The 26858-nt window shown below is 38.2% G+C and overlaps 1 protein-coding gene and 1 pseudogene across 1 annotated transcript; one reads left to right on the top strand and one right to left on the bottom strand.

Moving 5' to 3' along the window:
* Positions 1–3691: 3691 nt before the first annotated feature.
* Positions 3692–25509, top strand: TMEM165 (transmembrane protein 165). Its single transcript, XM_011362625.2, has 6 exons — positions 3692–4132; positions 13838–14063; positions 20517–20692; positions 21215–21397; positions 24645–24750; positions 25266–25509. Exons 1-6 carry the CDS (start codon positions 3923–3925, stop codon positions 25340–25342), a joined length of 978 nt encoding a protein of 325 aa, XP_011360927.1. The 5' UTR covers positions 3692–3922; the 3' UTR covers positions 25343–25509.
* LOC105293767 lies at positions 22212–24147 on the bottom strand (annotated as a pseudogene).
* Positions 25510–26858: the final 1349 nt, after the last annotated feature.

The raw sequence follows: 26858 nt of genomic DNA, 5'->3' as shown, positions 1-26858 counted from the left end.
GATTTAATTTTGAAAGCTCACCCTGGCTGTTGTTAGATTATAGATTGGCAAGAGGGGAAGCAGGAAGGCCAATTAGGAGCCTATTTTAATAGTCCAGGTGAGAAATGACACCTAGTTTGGATAAAGTGGTAACTGGGGAGATACAGGTGAACAGGCTCAGGATCTATTTTAGCAGTAGAGCCAACAGAATTTGCTGGTGGGTTGGATGTGGGATAGGAGGAGATGAGAGGAATCTAATAGGGAATGCTGGTTCCATTTACTGAGATGTGAAAGCTGAGGAAGGAACAGGCTTTTGGAGGGAAACCAGAGAACTGCTTTGCCCATGCTTTGTTTGTAGTGCCTGTGAGACATCCAGATGGAAATGGTAAGCAAATTGTTGGGCAATGAGAATTCTTGGAGCATGTATTTAGTATTCTCTTTGAATTTTCTATTTACTTGTGGAAACTGAGGAAAGTCCAAGAATGGGTCTGAAAGGGCAGTTTTCCATTTCTCTTGGGCCAGTAGAGGTCCTGCTTACAAGGGACAGGTCCCCATCATCTGAGGGGTTTAGCGTGCCAATGGGTAGAAGTATGCTTCACTGCACATAGTAGAAGTGCTTTAGAGTTGAGGTCAAGCAAGTTATAAATTGCTATTTGTCATTAATTTACATTTCAATTTTCCAAGTGCCTTCTCTTTAATTTTGAATGACTTTAACTCTTAGCATGAATTCCTGGTTTTTGCTTCCCCACTTTCCTTTCTCATCACTCCCTGTCTTGGCTTCTCTAACCAGCCTTTACTCTGTGGACTGTTTAAAGTAAAAAGCTTTAATCCACCTTTTGATGATTGTGGGAGTGGGCAGGGAGAGCTCACTAAGAGAGCTCAGGAAATAGCTTGCCTCTTCTTCTGAAAAGTTGAGGAAGAAAACAGAGAATGGGATAGACAGATGGCCAGGTTGGAAGGAGTGACTTCAGGTCTGGTAGCCAGGGGCGCTGGGCTAATACTGAATTCCAGAATCAAGAGCTGTCCCCACTCAGTTGCATGCAGCCAGAGCTGGGAGCAGGCAGTCCCAGAAGGAACAGCAGAGACTATTTTTCCCTGTGGGCTGCACCTCCCAAGAGGAAAAAAGTGGCAAAGCAGATCCTAGTAGGTTCAGTTACTTTGCCCAAATTCACATCATCAGAAGTAAAATGGCTGAGGCTCTGAGAGAGACCAGGAAAGACTTCCTCCTCAAAGAAAACTAGAATGGAGAAAAAAGATTCTCCTCTAACAGATAATGAAAATGTTACTGCTATTAATACTACTGTATTGATGGCTATCACTATTACGATGTTAGGAAATTAGCTAGGTATTAGGGATATAAATATAAAAGATAATCTTACCATCTAGAAGCTTATGACCCAGTCAGGAGGTAGGACTAAAAAATATTAAAATATAGTAAAATGCACATATATCAGGGTTTCTTACCAGAAGGGTGCCTGCCAGTGATTACATTTTCGAGAGACTATATCCATGTAGGCCAGGACAAAAAAAGAAAATCATCTTGGAATTGGAGTCTCCCACATCCTTATTGGGTAGGGGTGAAGTAAATAGTTCTCATGTTTGTTCTTTTTTGTTTGTTTCTGGTTGTTGTTATTGTTGTTGTTTTCAAAAAGGAGTTAGTCAATAGTGAGGAATAGAATGATAATGGCTTTAAATCCTAACGGTAGGTAAATCAGAACCAGCTCTGATTTGGCATTTCTGAGCACAGAAACAGCTGATCACTTTGAAATCTGACACTTGGAGCCTAAACTGGCAAAGCCTGAGGGCCCTTGGATCAGGGTGACACCGGGGCAGGATGGAAAGGCCCCACTGTGGCCCATACTCTTAACTTTGCACTGACCCCACTGCGTGTGGGTTCCCCATGGGACAATGCTTTATCTCTGTTTACATCTGCTAAACAGCTTTGCTGCCTTACCCCTGAGCTACCTCGCACTGAGTTGCCCAGTGCATTGGCATCCTATTATTGTGGAAGTAACCAGGATGCCTCAGATAGAATTTGGGGTACAAATATTGTGCCTCCCAGTTTATCTCTAGAGTGTGAATGTTTGAGCCCCCAAAGTCCAGACTATCCTCTCTCCAGTTCCCTCTCTGTAACCTATAAGTCTTCACTGCCTCATCTGCTGAGGTGACTGGGAATTTGGCCAGGAGCACTTCCTGTTAGAGAGTTCTGGGGTGTGGGCGGCCCACCTCAGAAAATAGGCCAAGGACCTTCCAGGAAACAGGGACACATGGCCAATTTTGCCACTTTGCCCTTCTGCTTTAGCCATGAGAATGAGACACTAGTTGACTGCCTTTCAGATACTTCTTAAGCACAGCTAATTATATATGCAAAAAAAAAGAGGAGGATGGAGAGAAGATAGTCTGGATTCCTGGCTTTTCTATTACTGGTTTGTGAGGCCTCAAACATTTGCACTCTAGAGATGAACTAGGCATGCCTCCTAGTTCATCTCTAGAGTGCAAATGTTTGAGCCCTCCAGGAGGCATCTTTCACAATAATAAAAACATGCATAAGCTACAATATCAAGAAGCAAAAAGTGATGAATTTTGTAAGAGAAGGTATTGGGAGGATACTTCTGAGAGGTCAGACCTGAACAAGTTTTGGAAATATGAGTAGTTTATAGCGATAAAATAGAGGAAGTTAATTACAGACAGGAAGAACAGCATGACCAAAAGCTTTACTAACCCATGACATAAAATGGTTTCTTTAGCAAACTCAAAGTAGCTTTGTCCACTTTGCCACAGATTGTTTTGGTGGATTCATTTATTGTCCCAGTACTTAGTGATAACCTCCCTTAGCTCTTCGTAAAGTACAAGTTTAATACATGTAGATATATGTAAAGTATTTAGAAGAGTACCTGGAACATGGTTAGCACTATCTTAGTCAAACTTCTGATAACTAAATAGCTTAACTTTTTAAAAAATATAAAATGTAAAAATATCCTCATAAAATGTAAAAATAACCCAACGAACCACCCTTTCCTGTTTTCTACTGTTGCCCACCCCCAACTCCTAATCTTAAAAAACCCTATATTCAATTTCAAAACCCAAACATTTTAAGAGATCGGTGTAAGATAGGTGCAACAAAAAGCATTCCAAGTGGAAAGGCGCTGCAGGACACGGGCAATGTTAGATGTTTTGGGTCTGAGGGTGACTACAGGCAAACAAACAATCTAAAATAAGGCTTGAAAATTTTCGTGTTATTTCCTAAGTCCTATTTCAAAGGTTTGTTTTTAATAATAGCATGTTGACCCTCTAAGAACGCTGTCCTCAGCAGATCGCCGCGTCGGAGGTGGCACGGAGATTCTTTGAAGGAGTACGGAACGGGGCTAGGTGCCACGAAACCTGGGCGCTAGAACTAATTTGACATTTTGGAATGGTTAAAAAAAAAAGGACAGGCCGGCCTGGATATTAGGGAAGAAGACTCAGGAGGGAGGAGAAGTAACGAGCCGCGAAGTCCCGGAACCGGGTCCCGAGAGAGAAGAGGGTCCCGGGTGGGGCACGAGAAGGATGCGAGGAGAGGAAGGTAACGTGGCGCCTGGTACTGGCCGCGTCCAATGGGAAGAGGGCGCGAGCCGCACCTCAACCTGCCCGAGGACGTCACGACGCCGAGACGGACGCTGGGCCAATGGGAGGCCGTCATGGGCAGGGGCGGGGCCTGGGGGAATCAGGGCTGGGCCGCATTGAGACAGTTGGCGGAGTCGTGTGGCCATCGCGGGAGAAGGGGGATCCGAGGAACGCCGGTTTTCCCGATATCTTACGCCCGCCATTAGTACTGCCCGCATGGTACCGAGTCCTCACTAAGCGGCAGCGGCGAAGCCTTAGGGGCGGCGCCGCGGAGGCGGCTCGGGGTCGAGTCTTCCTGTAGCCCACACTTCCTCCTGCGGCGGCCGTCTCGGCGGGCGGGATGGCGGCGGCGGCGGCCCGGGGGAGCGGCCGCGCATCTGCCCCCTGGCTGCTTCTGCTCCTGCTGGTTCCGCTGCTGTGCGTTCCATCTGGGGTCCGGGCAGTCCCGGACGAAGACCTTAGCCACCGGAACAAGGAACCGCCGGCGCCTGCCCAGCAGTTACAGCCGCAGCCCGCGGCCGCGCAGGGCCCCGAGCCAGCCCGGGCTGAGGTGAGCTGGACCCGCCAGGGTGGGCGACGCTGCGGCGCCGGCTGCACTGGGTACCAGGCTCGCGGCCGCCCAGAGCGCCTCCCTCGGCCCTGGGCTGCCGGCTGGGGGAGGGGAGCCCGGCCCGACTCCTGGGGATGGAGGACGGTGGAGGGCGCTTTTTCCGGGGTCAGGCCTGGTGTCTCCTCGCTCCTTATGTGGGAGGGGAAGGGGAGCCCAAGCATGGAGGCCACAGTTCGGGAGGACCAAGATGGGAGTCCTGTTGTTCAGATGTATCCTGTAGTGGAAACACTCATCCCAAGTAGGAAGTTTAAAAGGAGAGCTGGGAGGCTTTTCATATTCTCTGATAATGACATCGGCCTTTTCATTGTCGAAACATCCCAAACTGTTAACCCAAATTCAGCTTTGCACGACTTGTGATTTTTTTTTTCTTCCGCCAACTATATAGGGATTATAAAGCGTGACTCTCACTTTTTTAAAACGTGCTCTGGCTTGTAGGAAGTAGCCCTTAGGAACGCAGAGGGATGATCAGTCTTTGGCAGTAGTACAGAGAGTAGTGCAGCGGTGTGGGATGCCAAAACTAAATTTATAAGTATACTAGAACTTTTTTTGGCCTTTACTAGATAGATATTAACATCTTCATTTATGTTAATAGAATCACTTCCTCACTTGTATTCAAAATCTCGGCAGCGTTTTTAAGTTTCTTCCCTCTACTAGTGCTGGGCTTTCTCCTCATTTCCAATTTGGACTCCTAAATTCAGGAGCCCTCTGTCCTGTGTTCTAGCAGGGGAAGGTTTGGCGCTCAACTCCCTCCTCCTCATCTCTCCCCCCAGGCTATATTCAGCCTGTAGCCTAAGAATCTTCCTAAACGTCGAATGGTTTTACTTATCAGAAATCCTCACTCATTTACCCCTGCATACTGATTTCAGTCCGGCCTCTTCAGCATTGATGTTCAGGTTTCTTTCTGATCTGGCTCCTATCAACTTCCATGCTTTTAGCCACCACTCCCTTGCTTATGTGCTGTATTGCAACCAGAGTGGTGCCATGTGCTCCATCTCTAGTCTCTCCCAACAAAAAGCCTCCCTAAAAAGGGGGGCTTCAGTGAGCTTGAAGCCCAGTGGTCAGAATCTTTTCATCTTTCAAGAAGTAACAGATGCCTTTCTGTGAAGACTTGCCTACTGTATCCTTGTTAAAAGTGATTTCTCTATTGCTTGTTACTCCTGGGCTCAACTGACCCTGCTTGCCATTTCCACTGCTGAAATTGAACTGAAATACCGATTCATGAAATTTATTCTAAAGAATTTATCATTTAACCTCCTGTCATTTAACTCATGGGAAGTCCCCCCCACCACCCCCAAACAATAACTATGTTGAGTTAAATAACTTTATGAGTGAAAGAAAGGTACATTTTGAATGTAACTTTCCAAGCCTTTCATCAAAGTTTTAGTCATATAGTGAGTTTCGAGATATAAATAGTGGTAGGTATGGCTATTAATAATACCCATTAGGTAACTAGGAAAAAATCTAGCCATTTAAAATGAAGTCAACTGTGTCCATTGACCATATTTAAGTGTCTTAAGGATCCTTGTCTTTAAAATTGGTGATGTGGAGGGAAGAGGCAGGCACAACATAATATTTTTGTCTATAATATTTTGATATATTCTTCATGGTTCTTTTTTAGATAGAAATTCTAATTTCTTACATATAATAGAATCTAATTATTTTAATCATATTTTTATGTAACTTGATATGGCTCAACCTACAGTACTACAGCATGTTGGAAGAGATTTTTCATTCACATGTTTTTTTAACTATAATACAAGTATCATTTGCTTTTTTTTGTCTACCTTGTGGAGGTAAGATATGATCAGAGTTCAGTTTAATAGGCATATAAGCAAAGGTTCAGCATTGCTGAATATCTGAAAGTTTCAGCTGTTTTTCAACTACGTGTAATAAATCTTTTAAAAGCAGGATATTTAAACTTACCTTTTCATGCCACTGTGTAAGAGTGGACTTCTGAAAATGGAGAAGAAAAAAATCTCTTCATCATTAGTAGACATTCAAGTGTAAGATGTATTATAAAAATGTAGTTATCTTATATGGTGCTTTGAAGCAGGATAACTGAATTTCTCACAGAACTTTCTATATCGGGCATTTTTTTTTATAATCATGTTTTTAAAAAATTGGGGGAGTTCACTCTGAACTTAACAGTTATAATGAAAAAAAGTACTGTCGATCACTTGGATACTATCATTTATGCAGTTAATGCTTCTAGTGACTTACTCCATTTTTCCCTTATTCCTTCCTTGAGCAGCGTATGTAATAATACCCTTTAATTGAGGGAGCTCAGATAGATTTAATAAAGGTAATTTGTTGCATATTCTGAAAGTCCGAAGAACTGCTCTGGTTAAATAGCACTGTTGATAAAGCCACAAAAGCTATTACCTGACCCAGTACAAATCTTGCTATTGTATTTCTGCTTTACTGTTTTTTTGGCATTTCTTTTATTTATTATCTTTTACCTGTGACAAGGCCTTCCACACAATGTAAACTTTTTTCCATTTTCATTAAGTTGTGGTCCTGCTCCAACCAATCTAGCCTCCAAATTCTGTCCTCTTTACAGCTAAGATGGAGACCATCAGGTATGAGGACTCTTGCCTTGCTCATGATTTCTGTGTTACAATTAAATGATCAAGATGTTACTGACTTTACTTGTTGGTATTCTACCATCAAAGCAGTTCATTAAAACAAAATCAGTAAAACATTTAATACAGTTCAACTAATACATTTAATTTATAAATAAAAACAGTAATATAAACAAAGTTGTTTAACATTAAAATAAAAATTGTTAAATATACTAATATGAATTAACAAGTAATATTAATAAAAATATTTAGAAAACGAAACCATCCACAAATAAAGACACAATAGTGAAAATTTACAATAAAATATATTCTTTTAATCTTTCAAAACCAGGTTTATCCATGGTGTCATTAAGTTGCACGTATAATTTTATGCACACTTTTCCAACTTCCAAAAAGCTTTTTTTGACCTCATACAATAAAGTAATGGTGAAGAGACAGTTTTAAGCCAACATAAACATTTTATTCTTACCCCTTTATCTTAAAATGATCTCACCTCTTGTGTGATAACTTTATTGAGTGTCTTTGTTTTTGTTTTGTTTTGTTTTGCAGGGACATCAGTATTTTTCTTGGTGTAGCAGGCTATAGATTGTTTCAAAGAAAGTATCTTTATCTTTTCTAGTTTCATCATGTATCGGAGATAATCTGTAGATAATCTGTATCGTTTTCAATACAGCCAAACGGGTGTTCATTTGAACTTTAGAACTTGAATAAGAATTATTTTTTCATTGTCATCTGTCATTTTCTTCTCTTGAAGAGCATGAGAGCATAAAAGAATATTTTCTAAATGAGAGTACTTTTATTTTATTTAAAAAATTTTCAATTCAGAACTAATTTGAACATTGAGTAAAGAGTTTTATTCTGCAGATTTTTTCATTAATGTTAAGTTGTTGACCCTGCTCCCAAGTTGTAAATAATTTGGTTTAAGACCCAAATTAAAATACTGAAATAGTGGTTTTCATACCAAAGAAAACACTGTATTTTATTACTATGGTATAACACTGTGTAACTGCATAGTGGAATACAAAAATTGGAATTAGTCACTGTATCTGACCCACCTATACACATCTAAATATTTGTTTCTCTGCCCATACTTTCTGCCTTTCTTCAAGTATTAGTCAAAACTGTCATCCTTTCCATACCTTTTCTCAGTGCCCATGTTCCTATTCTCTAATAACCTCCAGTATTTTCTTCTCTCAGTACTTTTATTCTCAACTTCTCTTGGTTCTTTTCTATGTGCTTACATATGTCGACATATGTCCACAGGTTTTTCCCTACTTAGGGAAAGGAAAAAAAAAGGCCATTAATTTAACTCTAGTTGACTTCATTACAGGCATACCTGGGTTTGTTGCGCTTCACACATGTTGCGTGATTTTTTTTGTTGTTTTTTACAAATTGAAGGCAAGACCCTCCACCAGCAAAAAGATTGCAGCTCACTGCAATCTTTAGTTTTATAAACCAAATTTCTATCTAGGTGATTAGTTGCTTTTTCACTTTGTTTTAGTATTCCATCCTCTGGCTTTAGCCCCTGTCTTTTTATCGAAATTCTGTTTTTGAAGGATACCAGTAACCTACCTAATTGTTAAATCCAGGACTCTTTTTCATTGCTCATATGAAACAGTTCTCTCTCCACTTTTTCAAGAGCCCCACCCCATCTTGGCTGTATGAACTTGGGAAAATTACTTAACACTCTTGGTCCTCAGTTTCTCCTCTTGTGCTAAGTTGGAATAATAGCTCAAGATTTTTGAGTATCAGTGTATATGAAAATACCTGGCATCTAGTTAGTAGCTCAGTGAATAGTGATTGCCCCTATCTTGATCATCTGTGATTTTTCTGCCTTATTTTCTAAATATCTAAGATAGTTTTTATTTTCTCTTTTTTTTTTTTTTTTTTTTTTTACCCTTCCATGCCTTTCCCTAAATACAGACATTCTGTAAGGCTCATTTTTTCAACTTAATCTCTGCCTTTTCCCTTGGAAATTTTATCTATTTACAAAGTTCGAGCTGATAAATTTAGGCTGCCAGTAACCAGATACATACCTTGAGGCTGTGCTGGCCTATACTCAGGTGACCCATTTGTATGACCTCTTGAAAACTTTTTATCACCTCAAATAAAACATGTCTGAAACAAAATTCCTATTTTTATTCCTCTTTACCACATACCTTATAGAAATATTAATATTTCTCTTAGTCAACCAGGCAGAAAACCTTACCATCATCTTTGATTCTTCCCCATTTTTAAAGTTCTATTGATTTTCCTTTCCATCATGTACAAAATTATTTCCTTCTCTATTTTGTCTTCAACATTGGTCTTGTGCAGCTGACCTAATTAATTGATCCAGTGGCTGGTGTTCTCTACTTTTTGCCCTGATCTGTTAGTCACAGCGCCTTAATCATGCTTCTGTCTTCAACTCAAAAACTTTTAAGGGCTTCTACCTTCCCTCTAAGCTGGTCCATATAGTGTGGGCCCTGTTTATCTTATGTTTCCCCAAGTATTCATCTGATGGTTTACTCCCTGTTTTCAGAACCTGCCGATATTCTTTAAAATTGTCAGTCCAGGGAAGGTGGTAAATGAATGTATGCTAATGCATTTTCAAGTTAGCCATTGCATGAGCGACTAGTGCTGATCCGCTGAGACTTTGAAGGAGCCTCTTGAAATGAACCTCAGAACTGATTTTCCCGACAGTTACTAACTCCTCTATACTTCTGGGTGGTGAATGAGTAAGAACAGAGCACGCACTTTCTGGTTGGACCTGCCTGAAGCCATTTACAGACTACAAGGAATTGGTCCTCCATAGCTGGAGTAAGAGATTGGATCGAGATTTTTGGTAAAAATTCCAAAAGGTACAGAAGAATGTAGAATGAAAAGTGTGTTTCTCCTCTTGTATTCTATTTCAGGGGTTAGCAAACTAGTTTACCACTGACTGTTTTTATAAATAAAATTTTATTGAAACAGAGCCATGCCCATTCATTTAAGTATTATCTATGGCTGATCTCAAGCTACAGCATCAGAGTTGGGTACCACAGAGACTTTATGGCCCATGGTTACATGTTTGTCCCTTTAAAAATAAGTTCACCGACCCTTGTTTTAGTCATCCTGGTTCCTTCCCTAGAAACAAACCCACCGTTCCTGTTTTCTGAGATTTGGTGTGCATTAACTCTGTATATACTTTATAACTCCCTGCCCCTCCACACACATACAAGCAATGACTATATACATAAGATGTCCTTTTTTTCAACTTAAAAATTTTAGTGATTTTTTTCCCTTTTTAGTATATATGAAATTCTTTTAGCCCCATAATATTCCAATATATGGAGCTACCATTTATTTAATCAGTACCCTATTTGATGGACATTTAGTCTTTTTATTATTACAGATGATAACATTACATTTATACATGTTTCTAATGCAAAAAAGATTAATAACTCCTTGAGTGTTTTCACCTTAAACGTTTTAGTCCTTTGTGTTCCATGATTCATTGCCCACAGTATTCATTCAGTTTTATTCTAGGGGAGAAGGACCATTAAGGGCTGGAGTCGTTGGGATAGACCTTGCTCAAGAGTTTCTTTATCAGTTGGATCTTGAGGAATCTAGATAAATAGGGGGATAACGAAAAGAAGATAGGGAAGTAGGACTGCATGATTGAAGACCTGTGGTTACCAAAAACTTGATGTGTCCTCGGGGTGCACTGCCCAGTACTGTGGTTATGAGCCATGTGGTTCTTTAGCACTCGATATGGCTAGTCCAAACTGAGATGTGCATGAGACAGGTGGTGGGTAGATACATACTGGAGTTGGAAGACTTGGTATGAAAAAAAATGTTAAAAATCCCAGTCATAATTTAAAAAATATTCCTAGAGAATTATTTTGGGTTAAATAAAATATTCTGTTTTTACCTGTTTGTGTTCTTTATTTGCAGCTAAAATTAACTCTTGTTAGCATTCCTGTCAAATTTGATCCATAGTACCTTAATTACTATAATCTCTTTTCCCAGGAATAGTAGCAAAAGTGTGTGTGTATGTATTTATGTGTGTATGTGTTTATTCATATAAATATATATGCATAAAAATGTATCTATATATATGAATATCAGTTTCTTAGTGAACTAACAATGAAATATTTAGGAAGATATAGTGTGCTACAATAACTAACTTAACTGAGTTCTTGCTGTGTACTAGGCACCATCTAAGGGCTTTATGTGTATTTATTAATTCACATAATGCTCATACCAACCCTGTAAGGTGTAGGTACCCCTCATCTTGCAGATGAAACTGCAAGTAACTGGTAATGCCTTGGCTATGAACCCAGGCAGTCTGATTCCAGGGCCCACAGACTAAACCCACTACATTATGTCACTCTGAAGGTGAATTAGAAAAAGATGATTTCTATACATTGTAAGCACTTAGGCATTTGACACTAAGTGATTGAATAGTAACTGATCATTTTCTGACCCTGTTAACATTTTAACTTTAAAAATCTATCTTCATAATACCCTGATACTTTTGTTTTAAATTCTTACCACCGTGGTTGGTGATTTTTTAACACTATCATTTTGGCTGTCCAGGACCAGCTCAATATATAACAAGCTTTAAGCTGAGTTTTCTTATGTTCTGTATATAGAAAGTTTTTAAGAATATGTAGTATTTTGTTGTACTTTTAAGGCAGGTTTTATTTAATCATTTCACAGAGGGACAGAGAAACTAGATAATGTGGCTAAGGTTTTATGGCTGGGAATTATAAAAGCATGAGAATATGTAGTTTTGGTCGCTAAAGTAAACATTTTCTTTTTGAGCTTGGAGCTAATTGGTCATAATGGTGTGTAATTTATTCCTAAAACTTTTCTTGGATTTCAGGTCCTACAATGTAATTTCTTCATACAGAAGGTATATTCAAGAAGAAAATGTTGCATTAATGAAAGCCAAATGAAAATACTATTATTAAAAATAAATTTTAAAATGCTTATTTTTTTTTATGATATTAACGCTCATACGGTATTGGAAGAGAAGGGAAACTCAATTTTAAAGGAACATCAGCATAGATGGAACAAAAATGATAATGGAGAAAAAGCTGTAATCCTGAAAAATGGTACTTGCTTAATCAGGAGATGGTTTCCAAGGCCGCCGTTTTGATTTAGCCCTAACACCAAGTATTTTCTGAAATATTTAATTCCCCTGTTTTTTTGCTCAGAAATCCAGGCTGAGTAATGCTTGAAATTTTCTTTACTGTGGAATTTGGGAGTCAAGTTTATGTCATGTGCTAAGGAATGACATGCACACTAAGAATTTAGAATTTTATTCTTATCTCTGCCATCTCTGGGGCCTTTGTAAGTAATTCTGTTTTTACCTTATCACAAATCACATACGTTCTTGGGTTTCTTTCTTTTTTTAATTTTAGGCTTCTAGAGATTCGTAGGCTTTAAAAATTAATTACAGATAGGCTGTGAGGCTTGGAAGAGACCTTTAGATTTATCTAGTCCAGGGTTTCTCAACCTGGGAGCTATTGATATTTTGTATTAGATAATTCTGTCTTGGGGGTGGAGGGTGGGTTTCCTCTTCATTATGACCTGCCCATAGCAGCATTTCTGGCCTCTACGCACTAGATGCCAGTAGTTCTTCTTTAGTTGTGACAACCAAAAATGTCTCCAGACATTACCAAAAGTGCCCTGGAAGACAAAATCACCCTGGTTGAGCACCACCAATAAAGTACATTTCCTGTAAATGCTGGTTCCTTTCCCTGGACCTCTGAAGTTGAGGAGGGAACTCTCCACCTTTTCTAGCAGTCCATTTCAGCTTCAGGTGGCTCTCTTGGGGTAGAAATCTTTTCTCTGTATTAAGTTAAAATCTGCCACCTGGAACTTTTTAGCTCTACCTCTTAGAACCGTGCAGACTCACATACAGACTTTCTCAGTTATTGGGACATAGGCACCCAGTCCTTCCTGGTCTCTTACATGATTGTTTTAGAGTCTGAGTTGGCAAGTTTTTTGGTACTGGGCCAGATAATAAATATTTTAGGTTGGGCCACATATTTGCAGGCTACTTAAGGTCTCTGTTGCATAACTTTCCTTTCCTTCCTTCCCTCCTCCTCTTTATTTTTTGCAACCCCTTAAAAATGTCAGAAATATTCTTAGCAGTAGCTTGCTAAACCCTGATTTTATCATCTGTCTGGGATTATCTTCAGAGGGCAGTGCCTTCTTAAAATGTGGTGCCTCAGAACCAGTACAGAACTTTGGAGAAAGACTGAGCAGCATAGACTGCTGGGTCACTAAGTCTTTAAAGTGCCTTGTCACAGTTTTTACTTAAAATGACCTTAATGTCAACCAAAACTCTGGTTTGTCTTTTTTATTAGGCCATATTATCGCTTAGGATATTTTTTACTTTAGTGTTCCAGCACCCATATATCCAGCTATATTAGACCTCATCTTAGCTAGAGCATTATATTGCTACAACCTGTTGAGAGCTTTCTGAATCTTTGTCTTCTAAAACAGCGGTCCCCAACCTTTTTGGCACCAGGGACTGGAACTCCTATGAGAATCTAATGCCTGATGATCTGAGGTGGAGCTGAGGTGGCGATGCTAGTGCTGGGGAGCAGCTGCAAATACAGATGAAGCTTTGCTCGCTGGCCGGTCCGTTTCCTAACAAGCCATAGACCAGTACGGGTCTGTGGCTCGGGGGTTGGAGACCCCTGCTCTAAAGTGTTAGTGAAATTTCTCTGAGCTGCCTGTTACTTGAATGTTTGATAAACATGCTTTGGTCTTCCACCCAAATAAAAATTTGAGACATAGCTGAGAATTAAATCTCATCTCATAATCACTTAGAAAATAAGATAATTTGTGGTTATACTTGGTCTACATGTTTTTTCTTGTTTTGTAGAATTGTACTTGGATCTGCATTGTAGCAACCATAAATAGATGTTTCTTTCATTAGTAATGGCTTTCAAAGTGATAGACAGTAAATAAGTCTAATGTTCATGACAGAAAAACAGTCTTAATTCACATACAAGAGTTTTAAATAATGATTTATTTCAAAAAGTAACTGATGTACATATACATATATATTTTTTTATTTCAGAAAGGACTCACACCAGCTGCCCCAGTTCATAACAATAAAGAAGACCCAGATACCCAGACAAATTTGGGATTTATCCATGCATTTGTCGCTGCCATATCAGTTATCATTGTATCTGAACTGGGTGATAAGACATTTTTTATAGCAGCCATTATGGCGATGCGCTATAACCGTTTGACAGTGTTGGCTGGTGCTATGCTTGCCTTGGGCCTAATGACGTGCTTATCAGGTAAGTGTGCTTTTCTTCCTAATGAATTTACTGGATTTAGGTGAAAGCATGGAATCATTCAACTGGTTATGTTGGAATTTGGTTCATGTTCCAAAATTTAGTAAACAGAAAATGGTTTCAGTACATAAATTCCTAAAAACTATATTGCATTTTAAAAATTTTAGTATGTAATCCTTGTTTTTGCTGTGTTTCCTTGCTTCTTTTCTTTCCAGTCCAGATAAGCTTATTTATATCTGATATCGTAGAAGTAGGACCCAAGTAACCACAGAGAATTGCTTATTCTGTTGAAGGATGTCTGGTAATCAATAACTGAGGAGTCATTTTTCAGTTTATTTGTCCTGTTAACCTATTCTTATCCATTACAGTAAAGGAATGAAATTTTCTTAGATGCCAGGTTTGTGTTACTATTATATAGGCTTCAATTTTTCAAAGAATTAGACCATGAGAAGTAAACTTACACTAAATAGTTAATTTCATCTCTGATTCAGAAGCAACTGTAAGCCACGTAGCTGGATAGAAAACAGCCTTCTCATTAGAGTCAGACTTGGGTTAGAATCTGACTATGCTGTGTATTAAAGTAATGATAAGTTACCTAACCTCTTTGAGCTGCAGATTCTCCATCTGTAAAGTGCAGATGGTATCAACTACCTTATAGTGTTGCGATCTGTTTTAAAATGAGATCTTAGATTTCAGGTGCTCAGTCATTCACCCCTCTTGCCTCAGCAAGTTCTGTTTCTGGCTGCTTGGATGCTTGTTAAAGTCTTTTTAAAAATATGAGTATTTTAATGATTAAAACAATTTAGTGATTTTTTACATTTTAGATAATAGTGTTAGCATTATTCATATGTCACAGTAAAAACAGTTTTCTCTTTAAAAGTCAATTTTGATTATAGGAAGTAGGAAAAGTAGGGAGAGTTATAAATGCTGAAGTCACTTGTTTGGAATGAGTTTGAATAATATCAGAGAATTTTCGTCTTGAAACTTTGAGCTTCGAGGATAACTAGAAGGCTGTCCTCCCTCTGCCCATTCCCTCCTCAGAAATGGGCTCTATCGGTTTCCTCCACTTGTTTTATGTGTTCATTTCCACTTCCTCAGCTATAAGTGGGGTTTAGTACACAGTTGATCAAAGCAAATATATCACAATTTAAATAAACTTTTTTCTCCACAGTATTTGTTAATTGTTTATCAAGAGAAACTATTCCTTGCCCCAAATATTCACGTTTCATAGTTGAGGAACACAGGTCAGTGACAAAATTCCATGGAAGTCAACTCAAAGAAATTCTTTACATTCTGAAGTCACTTTGTACTATGAAAGATACCAGCCTTCTTCATCTCACAGTCTTCCATGGAATCATTATTTCTGTATAAATCTGTGTATGCCTTCTTCCTTGATTTATCCACAGTAGACTTAGAGAAAGCTGCAACTTCCAGGATTACAATGATCACTCCAACAATATGACATTGCAGACGCTTGGCCAGAAGGCCACTCATCTGAGGTTTTGTCAAAGCAGTGGAAGGCATGGTAGTTACAGTCTCCCTTAATACCAGCGTTCTTCCTCTAAATAAACTTTTTTCTTTTAAGTTAGAAATGCATCTCTTAATGAGATGATAGAACTATTATTAGTTTATATGTCCATGGATGATACTTATTGCTAGAATGAAGCAAGGTGTTTATTTTATTAAATTTATTGGGGTGACATTGGTTAACAAAACTATGTAGGTTTCAAGTGCTGTATATTGTGTGTTCACCTAAAGTCAAATCTTTTATCACCATATATTTGACCCCCTTTATCATTATCCACCTATGTCTTCCCTTCTGATAACCACTAAATTGTTGTCTTTGAGTTTTTGTTCTTGTTCATTTGTTGCTTTTAGGTTTATATCCCATATATAAGTGAAATCATATGGTTCTCAGCTTCTTCTGACTTATTTGCTTAGCGTGATTACCTTAAGATCTATCCGTGTTGTCGCATATGGCAGTATTTCATCTATAGAGTTTTGATGGGGATTGCATTAAATTTATATATTGAAGCAAAGTTAAGAATCACTTCTGATTCTTTTTATTTTTTTAATAGATAATTTAAAAGGGCTGAGAAATTTTATTCACATAAAAAAGTAGGAAGGAATTTTGTTACAGCCATGTCATTTAGTTTATTGGGTTCCTGTGTTATATGCTAAAAATTAAATACTAGTCCATCATCAAAAATAAATTTTAATGATTTACCAGCTGACAGCTTAATAAGGTCATCTGTCAATTTTGTTGAAAGCAGAGAATTAGAAACCAAGTATACCAAAAAAGGTTTTTCTGAAATTTATCAGATGACTATTCTTGTACACATTAGTCTTTTACTTTAGAAGTACCTTGTGTAACTGATACATTTAGAAATGGTTGCCAAAATTGAAATATTGTTAATTTCAGTTGTACTTTAGCCAATAAAGTATTTCATTTTAAAAATTGTATCATATCATATGTTTTAAATATATTTTCCTAGAACCTTGGAGCTATAGATTTAGCTCGTTAAGTTTATGGAAAATGCCTACCGTATTGCTTCATTGCCATGGCAGTTCTAGGAAGTCCACAGTAAATCATCTAAGTCAGGCTTATTTTCTGTCAGAAAGCTTTGACTTCGTTTTTGAATTTAAATAAACATGATATACATCCCCATGACAATCATCTACTTTAGAATTCTAGTTCTAAAATGGATAGATGGGTGGATTAGGCATGGAACCTGGTTGAAAAAATCCCTGTGGTCTTTAGTATTTCTTCCTGATGCTCTTTTTGCTGTAATAAGACTCTGCCTTAGGGAAAATACATTTGTTTACACTCATTGGGGATGAAAGAGGCACAGTTTCTAATTGGAAATTATTCCTACCGAGGCCAAAATACTCTGTTTCTAATGTCATAACTATTATTTCCAACAGCCATGAAGCTGTTATTTATAATGGTGTGAGACCTTATCAGAAACTTGTATAAGACAGGGAAGACCCAAGCTCTATCTCTGGTCTATGATGCCTTGATTAAGGACACCGGTATTTCAAACTCCTTCTTTGGTGCCCTAGAGAATATCTGTTTTCTATACTGTGGGGAAACACACTATAGGAAGCTGGGTAAAAGGCATCTTTGTAAAGTGGGTGGAGGGCAGCTGTGAAGAAGGGAACTGAGAAAGGAGAACCTGAAAGGCTCCTTAACTACAAGTGTGTTTTCAGGCAGATGAGTTTAGGAAAGAGTACATATGGAAAGTTTAACTTCTGGAAATAGATTCTTTAACAAACTGTTCTTCTGTGTTTCCTTGTAAAGTCTTTCTGTGTCTTTGGGGGATGTCAGTTGGAGTTTTATTGCTCACCTGCATCTCTTGTCTCTTTTATACTTTAGCAGTCGGCTAAGAGTGCACGGCAGGCCGCCTGGGTCCTATCCAGGCTCTGCCCTTCGCTTCACTGCAGAGATTTACCTAGCCTCTCTGTGCCTTCTGAGAGCAGAGGTGATAATCTTATGTACTTCACAGTTTTATTATTACTGCTTTTCCCCCTCCTCCTCAAGGCCTTCCTCCCATTTTACTCCTGTCTACTTGTAGTTTGATTTCTGCTTCTAACACTTGTAAAGGCTTTCATAATCATCTTTCCTTTTTAGTGTTCCGTTTTCATTTTAATGAGCCCCTCAGACCATATTCATGGGCATCCCCACCTTTTTATTCTCTTGACTTCTGTGACACCATGTGCTTCTAGTTATATTTCTTTCTCTCTGAAAAAAAAAATTGTACTATAAATATTGATATTCTCTACAGTTTTATCCTTGGCCCGTTTTTTCCCTCTCACTGATGTTCTCATGCCAGGTGTTCTCAGTTACCTGTAAGTCAGTGATTCTCAAATCTGTATCTTTACTTCAGATACTTTTCTTGGAACTTCAACACTGCCAAGATGTAGAAGGACCAGTACCTTTTTGGCTCTGTTCCGACTTGGTGCAAAGCACCTGCTTAAGGAGAAATAATCTTTCATTGTTCTCAGAGCAAAAGTGCTTGAGTGTCTGAGGAAAGGTTTCCAAAGAAAGGAAATAGAGGGACAGTAACCAGGGGAGAACAACAAAGTTGGAATGCCAAGTGGTTTTTTTACAGCCTATGGCGTTGTGAAGGCAGAAAAGATGGGATTGTAAAGGTAAGTAACAGGTCATTTTTAGATTATCTGAAGATAAAAGGAAAACTAAGTTTAGGAGATTTAAAAAGGTATGCTACATTTCATTAAAAAATTTTTAAACGTCTTTATAGAAAACATTTTAAGTTTATAAAGTTTGCAAAAATCAAATAATACAAAGAACACCTGTGTCCCTTTTATCTAGGTTCACCTGTCATTAACATTTTACTTTGTTTGCTTTATCATTTGTGACCTAGCTATCCATTTATAGCTAGATAAAATTATATGTATACATGATTTATATATAGATAATATTGTACATATACACAGTTTATATATCTATAGATATATAGTATACATGTAACTTAATATATATCTTTATACACATAGATACATTAATTTATCACCCATATTTTGTCAGTAGACCCGATAATATTTTCTATAGCAGTTTTTCCCTCTTCCATAGAGGATCTAGTCTAGGTCAGGTGTTTAGTTCTTTTTAATCTCTTAATCCGAAATGTTTCCACAGCCTTTTCTTATGTGTTTTAGGATGTTACCATTTTTTAAAGAATATAGCCCCTCCTCCTCTAATGGACTAATCTTCATTTTGTTTTTGATGTTTCTTCATTATTGGATTGAGGTTATGCATTCTTGACTAGAACACTGCATAGCTGATGTTTGTCCCTGTAAGAGCATCACATCTGGCCCTCGTTGATAATGTTCTTTTAATTACCCTGTTAAGATCGCTCTTGTAATACTCTTTTTTTTTCTTTCTTTGCACCTAGTATGCAATCTTTAAGGAGACACTTTAAGACAATGCAAAAACCCTGTTCTCCATAGTTTAGCATTAGTTGATAACTCTTACATGATCTAAATTTTCCCTTGATACTTGCAAAGTGGCTTTCTAACTCCAGTACCCCATCTGCATTTACCAGTGAGCCTTGCATAGGACTCTAAGAAAGAGCTGTCTTCTCCCATTGGCTGGCTTGTCTATTATTGGTATAAACTCATGAATGCCCTTTTTCAGTGGTTTCTAATTAACTATATTGCTGCTTAAATTATCCCAGATTGGGTGGCTGGGAGCTCCTCCAAGCTGGCTCCTATGTCCTTGTAACGTGTTCCCATTGTTTGTTTTTGTTCTTCCTTTCTAGTATAACAAGATAGTGCAAGCTTATTTTGGACCTGCTCTGTCCAGTCCTGGAATTAGCCATTTCTCTGAGGAGCCTTTTAGTGGAGAATGCTATTAGAAACTAAGGTCTGGGTGCAAAATTGGCTATTACTGAGATGTTTTTGCTTCTTGGCCTTTTCAGTGGACAGAACTAGAAAATGTTTGTATCATGAAAATAAATGCATATAATTTGAATGTAGATGTGCACATAGCATAGATCTGGTTCATTTCTAAACATGATTTAAAAATTTTTTTTCAATTTTGTCATATAATGAAATAGAGGGTTGTTTACCTATGCAGTTATACACTTAATATTCAGGCAGATTTATAACTATTGCACCCATTTTATAACAAGCTGGTGAAGAATAATTGCATTTATTATATATATGAAAATACCCTCTGGCCCTTCCATAGTTTTTAAATTTTAATTACTGAACTGATATTACTGATATGTGTTTCACAGTTAGGATTTGAGTTCTTGATGTAGTTCCAAGTGTAGTTTATTGTGTAACTTCTACAATTGCTCTCTTAACGATAGGAAAGAATGGTACTGAATAAGTTTGAGTTTGTTGTAAATGTATTTTTAATATATGTATAAGGAATTCGTTTTTTTATATTTTTATTTTAAATAGTTCCAAAGGAGCAGAATTTGAATCAAGCCATATGAGAATCTTGTTATGATTCTTTACTATAGAAATTTATAATATAAAGATTTGTGATGAAGAAATATCACTTATATGGGAAGGTGGTGTAGTTTCCAGGTTATAAGATCTTGGAATCCTTAGAGGGCGTCAAAGATAACTTTCTACCTAAAGTACCATGCTCTGCATGATACGTACCAAGCCAGCCTTTGGCTGGATGTGTCCGTAGAGAAGTTCATTATCTGTCTCATGAGCTATCCCAGTGGAACCCATGTTGTCTTCAGCTGGACCATTGATTTCTATAAACTATGTTAGGTAATTGGCTAGACCTAAGGGTTCAATGTTGGTGAAAGGAAAGGCGTGGAATTATTTAAGGTTATTGCATATTACATTAGTTTCTAATGTGAACCATTTTTTCCTTTAAAACAGTGGTAAGTTATGATTTCTGAAGGTAACTGTTCCTTTGTTTGGTTGAGATACATGCTTAGTAACCATATATACTGTTGCATTTTCTTCCAGTTTTGTTCGGCTATGCCACCACAGTCATCCCTAGGGTGTATACATACTATGTTTCAACTGCATTATTTGCCATTTTTGGCATTAGAATGCTTCGAGAAGGCTTAAAAATGAGTCCAGATGAAGGTCAAGAGGAACTGGAAGAAGTTCAAGCAGAATTAAAGAAAAAAGATGAAGAAGTAAGTCATAGCACTGTTAAAGATCTGGACCAGAAAGGCACTCAACTAAGAGTAAACACTATCTAGAGGTTTTTTAGTGGCCATCCATAGCTGTTTGATATGTATGGGCTACAAAAATATAGCTTATTATTTTAGTTTCCATTATACCTGGCTGTGATGTGACTCTGGGTTAGTGTTAATAGAGAGAGGACATGAGGATGAATACTGAACACATGTAATCAGGTTCCTTAATTAGATTGTTTATAACCGTCTGTCTAAAATTTTATGTTTCTTCCCACAGTATCTAGCCTAGCAAGTGATCAGTAAATATTGTTTATTTTCTTGGAGAGGAATGAAGGAATTGAGAATATAGCATTTGTTGCTATGTGAGACCAGTGCTTCAAAAGAGAAGTTTGAAGTCACATAACTAGTTTCTTGGAGCATATTCCATAGACTTTAAACACTTTATAAAAGAAAGATTAATCTTGTGCTATTTTATTTGCTTCCTGAGATTGTCTTTTTTTTTTTTTTTTTTAAATTTAGTTTCAACGAACCAAACTCTTAAATGGACCAGGAGATATTGAAACGGGTACAAGCACCACGATACCTCAGAAAAAGTGGCTGCATTTTATTTCACCCATCTTTGTTCAAGCTCTTACATTAACATTCTTAGCAGAGTGGGGCGATCGCTCTCAACTAACTACGATTGTTTTGGCAGCTAGAGAGGTGAGTGGCAGCTTGAGAGAGAACTGCTTCTGTATTTAAACTGAGCATAACTAATGTTACTTTACTCCAGAGGACACTGGACAAAGTTGAGGTGGGACAAGGGACTATTTCACATGCTATACTATTTGTTTTAGAGGTAGTAATGTTGCTGCTCTTTAAAACTCGCTTCTCGGTTTCTGCAATCAGATGGTATTCTGGTGTACAGACTTAGTTGCTCTCAACTCATCTTTCTGACTCCTAGTCCCTTCAGTTTTGCCAAAATGATGCCGTGGCAGTTGGCTTGGCTTGGTTTTCTTTCTTTCCTTAGAACCTTCCTTTGTATAGTTATTGAGAATATAAATTGATAGAATATTATTGAAGGCCAATTTGGCATTAAATATCTAAAACCTTAAAAGTGTATATCTTTGGGTTCTTCTGTTCCTTGTATTGAAATAGATTTTTGCAACGATAACTTAGAAAATTTGTTAAGTCTTAGCCCCAGCATACTGTGTCCTGGGATGGTAAGCCACAAGAGATTTCAGATCATCTTGTTCTAGCCTTTGTTCTACTGATAAAGAACCTGAGGCCCCAGAGAGATTGGGTGACTTTTTTCTTTTCTTTTTCTATTTAAGACAAGGAATACGTTATTCAAACCCATCAGAGAAATGGACGGCTTGGGTCTGTAATAAAGCTTCGTATTTTAGAGCATAAGCCAGTAACTGTATGTAAGAGTATACACTGCTACGTACAAATTAACTGATCAGACCACAACTTTTCAATGTTTAAAACAGAATAACATTCCCTGTAAAAGCAGCACCTTTGTGACATTTTAACTTCAGTACTCCTCTCCTTCCTCACCCTCTCAACAGAACCCACACTAACCTCCTCATCCTCCTTCTCAAGGGCAGCCATGACCTCATGGGCCTCAGAAAACTCTCCTTCCTCTATGCCCTCACCCACGTACCAGTGAACGAAGGCACGCTTGGCATACATCAGGTCGCGAGCCCAGGCTTCAGCAGCAGTTGTGGTGTTGCTCAGCACACACACAGCTCACTGTACTTTGGCCAGTCTCCACCAGGTTCCAATGGAAGGCTGATAATTAATGCCAACTCTGAAGCCAGTGAGGCACCAGTCCACAAACTGGGTGCTGCGCTTGGTCTTGATGCTGGCAATGGCAGCATTGACATCTTTGGGAACCACATAACCCATGGTACAACAGGCAGCAAGCCATGTATTTACCGTGGCGAGCGTCACATTTCACCATCTGGTTGGCTGGCTCAAAGCACGCATTGGTGATCTCTGCTACAGAAAGCTGATCATGGCAGGCTTTCTCAGCAGAGATGACAGGCACATGTGGCCAGAGGGAAGTGGATGTGGAGATAGGACACCAGGTTGGTCGGGATTGTCCAATCAACGTTCAGGGCTCCATCAAATCTCAGGGAAGCAGTGATGGAGGATACAATTTGACCTATTACTCTATTCAGGTTAGTATAGGTTGGGCACTCAATATCAAGATTTCTGTGACAGATGTCATAGATGGCCTCATTGGCAATTGAAGGCACAATCAGAGTGCTCCAGGTGTGGGTGGTGAGGATGGAGTTATAAGGCTCAACTACAGCTATAGAAACCTGGGGTGCTGGGTAAATGGAGAACTCCAGTTTGGACTTTTTGCCATAATCAGCAGAGACATTCCATCAGCAGGGAGGTGAACCCAGAACTAGTTCCCCCACCAAAGCTATGGAAAACTAAGAAGCCTTAAAGACCTGCATGCACACTGGTCAGCCAGTTTCCGAATTTGATCCAAGACAAGGTCAGTGATTTCCTTGCCAGTGGTGTAGTGCCTGTGAGCATAGTTACTAGCAGCATCTTCCTTGCCTGTGATGAGCTGCTTGGGGTGGAAGAGCTGGCAGTAGGTGCCACTGTGAACTTCATCAATGACTTGTGCGTTCCAGGGCACATGCTTGCCAGTGCCTGTCACACTGAAGAAGGTGTTGAAGGACTCATTCCCCCAATCCCCAATGGTTTTGTCACTTGGCATTTGGCCATCAGGTAGGATGCCATGTTCTAGGCAGTAGAGTTCCCAGCAGGCATAGCCAATCTAAACACCAGCCTGGCCAACGTGGATGTAGATGCACTCACGCATGACTGCTGCTCTGCGGCTGCCAAGCGGATAGCTGAGAGGAAGAGGAGAGGTTGCTGCTTCCTACAGCACGACTCTTAGGTAGTCTACCTAATAGAACCTTTTCTGAGGACATAAGCTAATGGGTAGCAGGGACAAGGACTGGAGTTATGGCTGTCTGCCTTCTAGCCTCTTCTACATTTTGTTCATAGTTGTCAAATAATGCCACTTAAAAGATTCCCATTTTTAAAATTTTTTAATCTTTCTCTTGAGAGTAGTAAAGTTTTACATGAGAAGTCTGTTAATGTTCACAGAAATTTGTTAAGATTTACTGAGGAGATGGTTGTGGAATTTTTGGAATGCTGCCGCTACTTTTCAGGCTTTTCTTGATCTTGATATTTCTTACCTGTTTTTATATGTTGTTACATTGTTTTTATTGGATGGTAGGGTTTAGATAACAAGCTTGATTTGAATTTAACTCCTAGGAAATATCTATCATAAAATATAAGTTCCTTAACCTAGGCTGCAATTTAAAATATAAAACAAGAGTTGAAGGCCAGGACTAAGATAGTTTGAGCAGAACCATTTTGTCAGAGAAGCCGCAAAAATGCTTTATTTTGGAAAAAAAAAAAATAGAATTGTTTTCATTTGATTCCCATATTTTAAAACAAGCTTTTACAATGTCACTTTAATGGCTTTGCCCTATCTTTTTCTTGGTTTGTGGACATTATTAGCTTTCAGATTGCCAAGATTGGGACTTGAAAGTGGCTATATAGTTGTGGTGGTGGTCCTGCTGTGGTGAGCTATCGTGATGGCAGAATCATTGCCTTTTTCTTAATACTATCATCTGAACAGCACAGTGACTGGAAAGGCTCGGGATTCCCTGTCTGTATGAATTACCGTGGTCTAGCAGTGTGGACATGACGACTGAGTTTGAATCTCTTGCTATGTGACATTACTGCAGCACCTCCCTAGTCCCAGGAATAATTGGAACATATTCCTTCAAGCAGCTGTTACACTTTTCATAAATTATACACCTTAATTTTTCTAACTGGTATGCTTTTTTGCTGTTGATCTCTGTTTTCAGTGCTTAATAGTTACCTTTATAAGGTAGCAGTTTCATTAAGTGACTGTTACATTTGTTTGCAGGACCCCTATGGTGTAGCAGTGGGTGGAACTGTGGGACACTGCTTATGCACTGGATTGGCTGTAATTGGAGGAAGAATGATAGCACAAAAAATCTCTGTCAGAACTGGTAAGTTGTTTTTGAATTACAAAAAATTACCATTTGTCTTAACTCTTAGAATCGGAGATAGATTAGAAAGGAGCACTGTTTTAAGTTTTTACTTCTGAAGGAGACTTGTCTGTGTAATAACCTCCTAGAGAGAGGAGTTCCCCCTGCTGTTGCAAATATGGACTGTGTAGATGTTGTAAAATACAAATTAATCTGTAAGCATTGCTGGATTCATGGTAGCTTTTTGTTAAGATAAATTTAAGTCAATAAAACAATCATGTTGGAAATATAACTTTTTGGCCTAAAAATGCCTAAAGATTTGGAATTATACTGTATTTACTGATTCTGCTGCAAATTTTGTATGTAGTTGGTAGGCCTTAAAGATGGCATAAAAACAGTCTTCTTGCTAGCCAGTTGTTGAACATCGTCTTTTATAATTAGGTTTTAAAATGAATTATAGCTCTATTGTTGCTTGTCAGCACTGTCTCAATATAATGTCATTTTGCCTTATTTGACTTTTTTCTCTTCTTTTACAGTGACAATCATAGGAGGCATCGTATTTTTGGCATTTGCATTTTCTGCACTATTTATAAGTCCTGATTCTGGTTTTTAACAAACTATTTGTTCATTTGTAGTTAAAGATAGGTCACTCTTGTGTTTATGTACATAGTGTACATTATAACTAAGTAATAGAAAATAACTGTACTTTGTAGCAATGAGTTATTATGTCCAAAAGAAATAATCATTGATTCTATTTGCAACATGGATTTTTAAAAGAAACCTGATGTTGTAAGTGTGGATTTTTCTTTTCTCTAGCATAATTATGTTAATATGGTCTCCATTTTTGAGGGTGTTCTTGACTTTTTTCAGGGGGGCAGTGTATACAGAACCATTGTGCAGTGGAATCTACCATTTGATTTTCTTTCAGCACTGACCCCTTTATAAGGAATATACATTTCTTCTTGAATCACTGAGATATTTTAAGATGTTTATCTTAAAATTTTTCCTGGGGGAAGAATGAATCAGTTTCTATTTTTAAAGTATTTACCCCAGCCAGTAAGCAGTAGTTTAATCATGTCTTTTCAAAATGAGGGTTTTTTAAAAATAAATAAAAGGCAAGAGAAATGAATTACAGTCAGCTCTCCGTATCCATTGGTTGGCATCCACAGATTCAACCAAGCACAGATGGAGAATATTTGAAAAAATGTTACATTGTTGCTGATATACTCTGTAGTTAGGCCTGCAATAGGCGGTTGTGTCTGTACTGAACATGCACAGTCTTTTCTTGTCATTATTCCCTATATACAGCATAATAACGATAGCATTTACATTGTATCACGAATTATAATCTAGAAATGATTTAAAGTATATGGATGTGCATAGGTTATGAAAACACTACGCCATTATATTTAAGAGATTGGAGCAACCGTAGGGTTGGGGGAGGGTCATGGAACCAATCCCCCCTCAAATACCAGGGGATGACTGTACTGTTATATCAATAATATGACAAGAATTGTTTGCCAGGTCCATTCTTCTTTTTTAATTGGGTAGGAAACCCAATATAAAAACAGTCAATATTTGACAATGTGGAATTACCAAATTAAGAGAGAATACTATGAGTGTATTCATATTTTTTCTATACTGAATAAACAATGTAACAGAGATACAATACAAATAAAAGTGGTATGACCTGTGCTTGTTTTTCCCTTTTGTGTTATACAAGTTCATAACTTTCTGATTTATCAAAGTAGGATTAATATTTATAGACCAGTTTCTAAAGTTGATGTAAAAAACTGGAGCCAAGCATTGTTGTCAAGCAGTCTTACTTAACTCTCACACATTTCTATGAGGTAGCAGGTAGTACTATAAGGTTACATGATACAGCCGGGGAGTCAGTTTCATTCTAGAGCCCATCCATAATCATCGACTATGGCAAGGCTACCTCATTTTATCATAGCAACTTCAGTAATCAGTGTCATTAAAGTATATTCTAACTTGACTCTTTTCCGTATAAGCAGCATAACTGCTTTCTCCCAGCCTGATGTTTTCTGTTACCACAAGCAGCAAAGTTGCCATTAACATCCTCTTTAAACCCAAAGGACAGTTCTATAGAAATTCCCACACGTTCC

The sequence above is a fragment of the Pteropus vampyrus genome, unplaced genomic scaffold (genome assembly GCF_000151845.1).
Source record: "Pteropus vampyrus isolate Shadow unplaced genomic scaffold, Pvam_2.0 Scaffold77, whole genome shotgun sequence".
Taxonomy (NCBI): domain Eukaryota; kingdom Metazoa; phylum Chordata; class Mammalia; order Chiroptera; family Pteropodidae; genus Pteropus; species Pteropus vampyrus.
This window is presented reverse-complemented; position numbering and strand designations above follow the sequence as displayed.

Excerpts from the sequence above, each read along its gene's own strand:
- TMEM165 (XM_011362625.2), top strand. The coding sequence starts at position 3,923 with ATGGCGGCGGCGGCGGCCCGGGGGAGCGGCCGCGCATCTGCCCCCTGG. Across the intron at positions 4,133-13,837 it reads CCGAGCCAGCCCGGGCTGAG|AAAGGACTCACACCAGCTGC; the intron begins GTGAGCTGGACC and ends TTTTTATTTCAG. Across the intron at positions 24,751-25,265 it reads AAAAATCTCTGTCAGAACTG|TGACAATCATAGGAGGCATC; the intron begins GTAAGTTGTTTT and ends CTTCTTTTACAG.